General features: G+C 33.6%; 1 protein-coding gene across 1 annotated transcript; it reads right to left on the reverse strand.

Annotated features, from left to right (window-relative positions):
* Window positions 1-655: 655 nt before the first annotated feature.
* Window positions 656-4,112, reverse strand: LOC127120740 (probable nucleolar protein 5-1). Its single transcript, XM_051051274.1, has 9 exons — window positions 3,975-4,112; window positions 3,786-3,884; window positions 3,280-3,321; window positions 2,940-3,119; window positions 2,684-2,848; window positions 2,337-2,537; window positions 1,583-2,080; window positions 1,347-1,481; window positions 656-1,276 (listed from the first exon to the last, which is right to left on the reverse strand). Exons 2-9 carry the CDS (start codon window positions 3,861-3,863, stop codon window positions 893-895), a joined length of 1,683 nt encoding a protein of 560 aa, XP_050907231.1. The 5' UTR covers window positions 3,864-3,884; window positions 3,975-4,112; the 3' UTR covers window positions 656-892.
* Window positions 4,113-9,792: the final 5,680 nt, after the last annotated feature.

The raw sequence follows: 9,792 nt of genomic DNA on the forward strand, positions 1-9,792 counted from the left end.
ATTGGATGAAATCATAGGAAAAAAATTCTGCATGATTTGGTGTGGGCAACATCAATGGAGTAATCATTTACACCAATTAGAGACAGTTCTCTAAACGTTACAACAACATAGTTTTGTGGCTAACAAGCGTAAATGTCCATTTGGACAAACAAAAGTGGTTTACTTAGGCCATGTGACTTTTAAAGAGGGTATGGCAGTAGACCCTAACATAGCAACGTAAGCAATGCAATCGATTAGAGAGACAGCTTACAAACTTCAATTGTCTAAATTTTTATAAAATCTATCCAATGTTCCATGTCTCTCGAGTAAAGAAAGCATATGGTTGTGCTTACGTGATAAATTTGGATAGATGGCATAGCCATGGTTAGTTAACTATATGTTTAACATCTTTGTGAAACTGTATTTCTGTTTTATATAAGTTAGTCCACCTTCATATTTTTAAGCATCTAGCTCATAATCATTGAGCTTCTTTACTTTCTTTTTAAACCCCAAAGCATAATATAAAAAAATTTCAATTCAATCTTCTAAGCAACTTTCTTGCCCTCCTTTTTTGTCTACTTTATAGCCAAAAGAAGGTCACTTCAAGCAAAGGTTAGTAATTAATATCTAATAACTTTTTCAGGCATTTTTTTGCAAACTTGAGATCAACATGGTGTAAATAGAACAAAGGGTAATAAATTACTTCCCTCACAAACATAATTGCATCAAATTATCCACTCAAGTCCAGACACAAAATTTACCCTATTAAACAAGTTATAAGGACGCTACAAAATGCATGAAAATGAAAAGTAAAAATAACACTGAAACAACTACTGAGTTACACAATTAAGTACAAAAATGGTTGCCATTCACCGGATTGATTAGTTGATGCTAATCTCTGCATGATCTGGCTCTAGTCATCATTTTTCTTCTTTTTTTTGTTCTTCTTACTTGGTACATCAGCCGAATCTTCCTGCTCAGCGTGTTTTTTTCTCTTTTTCTTCTTTTCTCCTTCATTCAAATTTGTGTCTCCATTCTGCGTCTCGTTCTCAGAAGATTGCTTCCTTTTCTTCTTTTCTTTCTTCACAACTTCATGTTCTGGCTCCTCAACACCATCTACATCAGCTAGCAAAGTTGCACTCACTTCTTCCTTTTTCTTCTTTTCTTTCTTATCCTTCTTTTCCTTCTTCTCCTTCTTTTCTTTCTTTTTCTCAGCTGTGGTAGGTTCTGGTGTGTCTTCATCCATTGCCGAATTAGACTTTTGATGGATAACGGAATCAGCTGCAGTATTATATGTCTACAAAGAAAAGAACAATCAGCACTTGATAAAACAAATTGCACTAATAATACCAAATGAACAAATATACCTTAGCAGGAGTTATCAGTCCTCCAGCTCCTTTCTTTTTATCCTTATCATAGGCCTCTATCTTGGGCTTCCCTTTAGCAGAACCTGCAAATCGACCTAATTCTTTGCCTTCAAGGTTCCTCAATCGTGCTTCAAGCTGCACAAAAACATGTGTTAATGTCTTGGCCATCAAAAAGTATAACAAGTACCTAAAAGTATAAAAACCATGGCATGCATAACTAAAAGTATAACAAGTACCTTGGCTCTGTTCTCTAATCCCATGGTGTTGTCTTGGCCATCTCCAAGTGCATCACACCTGATAGCCAATGCTGTCTTTGCAGCAAGTGACCGAGAAATTTTCCCCTTGAACTTTGGAGCTGCTTGACCGATTAAGGATGCATGGTATATAAGACCATATTTAGGAGTGGCGTGTTTAGTCTTGAGTGCCCTAAAGAGAGCCTTCTCAGCACCAAGAATCTGCACGGTACTACCAGGCTGCTTTGCAAGATTAATTAAGCTACCCCCATGGGCAATGAGGCGAGCACCAACAAGCTCCCCAACCATAGCAGTCAAATTAGGTGCAATGGTGTTCATCCTACTCTTTAGATAATCATAGAGCTGAGCTCTGTATTCTGAAAGAGACAGAACCTGATCACATAGCTCTCTAATATTTGACAAATCTAGTTCACCGATTTCAGTTCCCATAGATATCACAGCTGCTTCTTTCACTTCTGCCTCAACTTCCTCTGTCAAAATCTGTAATGTGTTTCAGGATAAAGAAAAAATATTAAAAATTCAAAGTATGTGAAACTAAATATTATTTGTTTAAGTGTCACAAGTTCAAGACACTGTATTTTCAGTTATGTTGGGCAAAGAAAGAATGTGCTTTACATAGATACAAACAAAGTTTAAACTGCCAAGATTTAGAATAAATCAGAAGTATATGAGGCATATGTGCACAATGCAAAAGAGAAACAGTTGGTTGCACGTGACTAAAAAATTGTATTCCCACCTCAGAAAAATCAAGCTTTGCAGCGTTAATGCGATCACCCATTAGCTTGACAGACCTTGCATATTGGATGTTATCCTGAATGATTTTGGTAAGTTCTGGAAAATGCCAACCATACCATTCTCGGACCCTCATGGCATACGTATTCAACTCTTTATCAAGATCATCAAGTAAACCAATAGCCTGGACGATCATGGTGTCCACCTAGTAAAAAAAATCTTCAGGTCAGTAAAATGTTGTTATCCAAAGAATAAAAAAGTATCAGGCAACAAAAACAGAACCAATATACAAACATTTGCATCAGTGATTAACATAAACTATCGGATATTCAAAGTGAACAGAATATAGACCTTGTCTGCACTAAACTTCAGTTTGTATCTTGATAGACTGTGAGACAAACCCAAACTCATCGGAGCCATGTCTTGAACAGCAAGACCTGATATGAGTTCTGTCAATTGATATCGAACACCTCGCATTAGCTCCATAACAGCATTGTTGTGAACACAGTCGATTTTCTGAAATGTCTCAACAAAAAAAGGTTAGCTATTTGATGAAAAATATGTAAACTGCCATCACAAGTTTCTAAGAGAAATTTAAGTAGCGCACCAATTTTTCCTTAATGATATTCCCCAGCTTCGAATCAGCTACAGCTAATATCTCATCATCACAATGAGCACGCAGGAACTTGCGCAGACCCTTGCTAGTTTTTCCATCAATCAAACAACTAGCTGCCTCTAGAGCTTCTGCCGTATTCTCAAACTTAGAAAACGCTTTCAACTTGACCACCTATTAATGCATCACATGGGATTAGCTTCATAAACTACGAGAAACTGAATAAAAAAACACATATAAACAGGCTAACTACAGTTTCCCCATTGTCATTCCCCCAACATCAATAAACATACAATCAAGGAAAATAGGAAAGAGAACAGATGCAGGATATTACCTTTCTTGCAGCATCAGCAGTGGAAAAATCCAGAGATAAATCCTGTATAAACAAATTTGCAAGATAAAAATAGATTAGATCAAACTATATGAAAGAAAGTGATAAACAAAAACACAGTACATTGCAGGTTCACTATACTATGAACTCTTATAAATTCTAAACACGAAAAAGCAACTAATAAACTAGTGTTGTCAATTGCAAATCGTGGAAAATTGCATTTTGTTCAAATCACTCAACACAGCCGCTAATAGAGCTTTGCACCAATTCATGCTAAACAAAACCTCATAAACCCTAAAAAAATTATATAGGAATAGGGCAAGTATATATTTCAGAGATCACAAACATAGAAAATACATTCATTTCAACAATTACAACTAAAATTAAAAAACACCTTTCCGTCAAGAACTGAAAGTGCAAGCAATATATAAGAAGAATCTTAAAAAATGATAGATTTATACTATGAACGGTTAACACGTTTGTAAATATGTTTATACGATTAGAATCACCTGAACTTCAGAAAGCTTTCCTTCATTGAGAACTTTGAAAAGAGCGAAACCCGCCGGCGTTTCAAATAGTACCAGCATTTTACCAGATTTTGAACAAACCTGAAAAACAAATCATCAAATCTAGCGTTACTAGAGTATGAAGAAAGAGAAACGAAGATGATAGGTTCAGAGAGAGCGAAAAGTATTGACCTTTGTTGAGACTGGTTTTGCGGTGTGCGGAGAAAATGAAACACGACAGAGGAGCAAGGTGAAGGTTTTTTCTTTAGTAGGGTTTACACTATGTCTAGGGTTTCAATTTTGTTTTATTTTTTATTTTTATAAATATCTAGGGTTTTAGACTTTTAGATATTGAGTTCTTTTATAAATAAATTGTGTTTTTTTATTTAAAATATTCTAGTAAAAATTATTTTTATATTATTTAGACATAACTTAGGTTTAAAAATGATTTTTATAATTATATTTTATGATACATCTTTATATTTTTGAGATTAAGTAAGAAAAATTACAAAAATAATTTACAACATGTATAAATTATTTAAAAAGCATTATATTATGGTTATAATGGAAATAGTTTCATTTTATTTTATAAACATAAACATTAAAAATATTCTTGTGTTTATATTTTTTTAATTTATTGATTTTGTTATAGTTTTTTTTAAGGGAGTTTCATTTGTGAGATATGAATAATATGTGTATGAATAAATCTTTTTAGATTTATTAGTTTTAATGGTCATATTTATAAGGCTCAGCTTGATGTATTTAACAAAATATATTTTTTTAATTTGATAATTTTGTTGAATATATTTATTTTGGACTAGTTAAATCGTCGGATAAGATCGGTCTAATATGAATGTTCAATTCAAAGTTTCACCTGTTCAGGCTAACGAACATGTGTATTTTTGTTTTAAGGTATTGCATCAAAGTCAGATGTCGAGCTCGTCTCATGCAACATCATGTATGTTGAATTCTTTAAGAAATTAGGCTTTGAATATGAGAAGTCGTTGCCCTACTTGAGCACTAGTTTACAAGCATTCAATGGTAGACATATAGTTCTTAACAGTCCCATACAAAAGTATTTACAATTGCATCTACGGAAAACACTTTCAATGTTCACCTAAAAATTACATATCACAATGATCACAATGAATGGGCAATTGTCCATGTTGATATAATTAGAGTTTGTCAAATACATAAAGTCTTACAAGAGAACCTGATCACGACAATCGTCCAGCAGAAGGGGTGAAAATAGCGAATTCTTCCAATAAACACCCTTTACACATCAACATTATGAATTTTAACATGAACCTATAAGAGACCACATCAGACGATTAGCGTGGGCCTGGTGTTGTACTCAAAGCTATAATGAAGATTCCAAGGTCAATCCCAACTGATGATTTCATAATCATTAGGTTTGACGAAAACTCGTCTATAATGGTAAAGATTGGGTCCAACCTTCACGACTTCATGGAAAGATACCTCATGAAGTGCTTTAAAGCTAACATTGACATATTCGTCGTCTCCCTGAATCAGATGTTTGACATCGACTCCAGCATTACATGTAATCAAGTGAACATTGATCTTTCCATCAGGTACGTAGCCCATAAGAGAAAATGACAGACACCAAAGAAAGTTGAAGCCATCAAGAACACCGTTAAAGGGTTCTTCAAGCAAACTTTATTTCATGATTAAAACACATCAAATGACTATCTAATGTTGTTCTTGTTAAAATGTAAAATGTGTGTTGATTACTCATATTTCAACAATCAATTCCCTAAAGATTCATACATGTTACCTATCATTGATAAGTTGGTAGACAACTATGTTGAATACAAATTGTTACCTATCATGCATGCTTATTTTGGATACAATCGAATACACATATGTCGCGGAGGAAAAATTTTGAGATTAAACTATTGATTAACTTAACTCAAAAAAAGCAAGAGTCGCCACCGAAGTTTATTGTTTCCAAAGGGAATGGAAAAAAGGTCGAACAAAACCCACAAAAAGATAAAACAAAAGAGAATCTGAATACGGGGGTTGATTATGCAATGGGAGGTATTAACACCTCTCACATATATGGTACTCCATAGGAACCACTTGCAAATTTGTGTTTATAAAAAGATTGGGTTGTTTGTTGATTGATTTTAATTTGAAAAGACATTTTGTCGTATCCGAGTGGTAAAACTCAGCTTACTGCCCACAAGTATGAGGAAATGAGCATTTGCGTCATCTTGGTATGGAGAACTTTTACTTGGACTTTCTCACAAGTACGTCTTAACATTCAAGTGGAAAATATCAATCATTTCTCAACATATTGTAGAAGTATAGTGGTTTGCATCACTACAAGAATAAACTAACATCCAATCTTTCCAAAAGAAGGCTCTTAAAGGAAAGTGCACAAAGGCACAAAAAGAAGTTTGATGAGGTTTGTCTTTATTAGAAGTTTGAAAATAGAGTTTAAGTATGCTTAAGTGTATTATCATTTATTGAGAAAATGATTTTTTGGATCACTTGACAAAGTCAAGGTTTATTAAGAAAAGGGTAAAGTTTAAAAATAAGAAGTTTTTTGAAATAGATAAAAGTTTTGCAAATTGAAGAAGTGGAAAAGGAGAGAAACAGACTACCCTAAAATATAAAGTAAGTGACATGAAATAAAATGTCTCATTGTAAGATAGCCCAAGAGAAAGTCTTTGTATGTGCAAGTGTACTAACCATGAGATGGAGCAAGCATTTAACATTGGTCAAAACAAGCATTCCTTTCTCATTTGGATTAAGCCACGAGATAAAAGCACATAAGCAGATGAATATCAAAAGATCCATATGAACACAAAGCCATTGAGACATCAAAGTCTTGAATTGAAGATCGGAAGGCCCAAAGGGATCACAGGGTCTCAGATGAATCACAAAGTGTCAGATAAACTCCAAGTAAGGGGAAGCACTAAATCCTAAGGTCCAAAGTCCAAAAGACTCCTCAGGCAAGGGATAGTAACACAAAGTTCATAAGATTAGATTAATTTTTTTAGGGTTTCAGTCATTTTATCATGTTTTTGTTCTTTTGAAATAAGAAAAGCAAAACAAGGTAAAAATGTAAATGACATAGATGTAAAATGCATAAAATAAATGCATAAAGTAAATGTTAGGAGGTTAGATGTAACAAGTTAGTGATCATGAGGCAGACAATGTATGTAGCAATCATGTTAGAGTGTTGATACAACCTCAAACTCTTAAGACATGAAGCACAATTGTTCAAAACTCAAGGAAGAAATAAGAGAACAAAAGGCAAAATGAAAATAAGCTAAAGTGTTTGACTTATGATCCACTGTCAAACAAGTCAAGGGACCCAAACATATGACACAACTAATGGATCATCTATCATTAACTTAAAGTGTCAAAAAATATTATCAGATGATCACCTATTAACATATTGAATCAAATAAGATTGAATCAACCTAAGAGACCATTTATGGATGACTTGAAATGTAGAAGTACTAATCAACCAAGTCAATAACTCAAATCAAACAAAAATCAAACAAAAGTGAATTAAAAGAGAAATTTAAATCATTTTTTAAATAGAAAATAAAGAGAAAATTCAAATCAAGCACCAAAACGTAAAAGAAATGCTTGCGAAAATTATGAGAAGTCAAGAATATTACAAATGAAAAGATCTCAAAAGTTGGATGCAGAAATGTTTGAAAATAATTTAAAAATAAAATGCAAAAGGAAATTAAAGATAAAATGAAATAAAAATAACCAAAATGCAAAAATGACCTAAAAAAATGTGAGAAAATTGTATGTGATGCAAAATACTTTCAGAGACCTTGTGTAAAAAATTTGGATCAAATTGAGTTAAAAATGAGTGAGAAATTAAATGGAAAATAAAATAAATAAAATGAAAATAGAATTAGGGCATTAACGGTCAAAAGATTTGAAAAAAATGTCTGGAAGTTTCTGATTGGTTGAGTTTGAATCTTGGCACCAAAGCGCGCGTAATTCAACTTCATTTTCAACCTTTAGCTCGATTTGGAAAATTCATGAACTCATGCTTTTAGTAACACCCAAGTATGGAGTTAGCTTCGCAACACATCATTGTTCATGTCTTTTTGCATCAGAGTCATTGATTGGTCACGAGTAAAGAGAATTTGCTCAAGAACTCAAGAATCCTAGTTCTTCAAAGTAAAATTAAATGATGAATACGAATAATAAATTCAAGGTAGTTTATGGATTTTGATTAGTGAAACAAGACAAACACACTAGTAACTTGCTTGTTCATAAATGTAACTTGTATCTACCTTTTATGTTGAAGCTTTAGAGGTTAACAATGATGGATTTGGAAGTCTGGTTCCAAGGAGTTTCAAGCCACAACAATGCTTCGGTAAGCTTCAGAAGGTGCCGATGAGTGATTATGGGCAAAGATTCGAAGCTAAAAGAGTTTGAATCAAGGAAATAGTTAACTAGTTTTTTGAGGTATCGGGTTCAAATTGTTTTAGAGTTTCTTTGGTTGTCTAAGCTTCGAAATGAAGGCAAATGATTCCTCTATTTATCGGGAATGAAGTGAGACCATAATATGTGTGAAATTGAGGCAAATTCATGTGAATTAGGCTATAACTTTGAGGATTTGCCAAGCGCGTGAAATGAAACATGAAATGCATGAATTAATGATTAAACAAAGTCGTTTTGCACTTGTTCATACACGTTTTACTTTTCCAAAGAGGTTGCACATGTGCATGTGGTCCCAAATTAAGATTGGCATGAAAATCGTGATCCAAAACTTGCGTAAGAAGCAGAGTCCATCGTACCATGTTGGAGCTTAGGCCAAATGAAATGCAATCGTACCATGTTGGAGCTTAGGCCAAATGAAATGCAATCAGGCGTTTTGAGATATTTTTTGTTCCAAGTGATCTCCTCATAGTAAATAATCAAATTCAAAAAGAATCAAATCAAAATGATACTTTAGTTGAAAATGGCATGGGTGGAAAGTTGAGGTCGTGACCTGAAATTCTAGGCCAGGCATTAAGTCAACCAGGTCTTGGGCCTACTTTTGTGCATGCATGGGCATCTTGGCCAATTCCAAAATTTACGAAATTAAAGTCAAAAGTGATGTTTGATCCTTGAAGCAAAGTTGTAAAGGAGTTCAAATATGACATTTGGCTCGAAGTAAATTCTAAATATGTTGAGAAATGAGAGAGTTATAGTGTTTGGACCAAGTGACATGCCATACTTGATTTTAGGTCAACCAAACATGTACAAACTTGTGATTTCATGCAATTTCTTGCATCCAAATGCCCAATGATGAACACTTAAATACCAAATGAGGGAAACCTGATTGTCCCTTGAATAATCTTGATGATTGCTTAAGAATTGGATGAAGATGGCATGGAAATAAACACATGAGCCATACTCGAATCAACTTTGAAATCATGCATTACCTTGAGCTTATCTTGATCAAATGATATTGAATGAATCTTGACATGAATGTGACCTAAGATTATAGGTCATGCCTTGAAGTAAAAGATCTTGTGAACCATTTGTTGACCCAACATTGAACTTGGGAATTAAAACCCTGGTTTAGAAACCAAATTTGATCCTTTGATTTTAAGTCATTACCTTGTATAATAAGAAAAAGGAAACAACACATATGTTTGTATTTTGAATAAGGTTAGCAAAGTTAAAATATAAGCAAACAAAAAGGTAAAAGAAAACACAAAAGGTGCTTGATGATATCCTTTAAAGGCAAGCCCAAAGAAGTGAAGGGTAGGAGGATATCATGATTGTGATATTCGTTGAAATGCAGATGATATGATAGATGGAATTTTAAGGGTAAAATTAGGATATGAGAACTACTCCTATTAAGTTTCTTCTATCTAGAAATATGGAGATTGGAAATCTTCGTATTGACAGGATTAAAGAGACTTAAATACAAAAGGTCCGATTTTTAGCCCTAAGATGTCGCATGATGCTTATGATATAAATGCAAATGCTCAGACTCCTAAAGAAAGATGTTGCGAGA

Source organism: Lathyrus oleraceus, chromosome 2 (assembly GCF_024323335.1).
Source record: "Lathyrus oleraceus cultivar Zhongwan6 chromosome 2, CAAS_Psat_ZW6_1.0, whole genome shotgun sequence".
NCBI classification, from domain to species: domain Eukaryota; kingdom Viridiplantae; phylum Streptophyta; class Magnoliopsida; order Fabales; family Fabaceae; genus Lathyrus; species Lathyrus oleraceus.

What these genes read in the sequence shown, in the direction of transcription:
- LOC127120740 (XM_051051274.1), bottom strand. Translation starts at nt 3,863, where the DNA reads ATGCTGGTACTATTTGAAACGCCGGCGGGTTTCGCTCTTTTCAAAGTT. An exon ending in GAAAGCTTTCTGAAGTTCAG is followed by an intron (nt 3,322 to 3,785) that starts GTGATTCTAATC and finishes TTGTTTATACAG; the next exon opens with GATTTATCTCTGGATTTTTC. An exon ending in CAAAGCTTGATTTTTCTGAG is followed by an intron (nt 2,081 to 2,336) that starts GTGGGAATACAA and finishes AACACATTACAG; the next exon opens with ATTTTGACAGAGGAAGTTGA.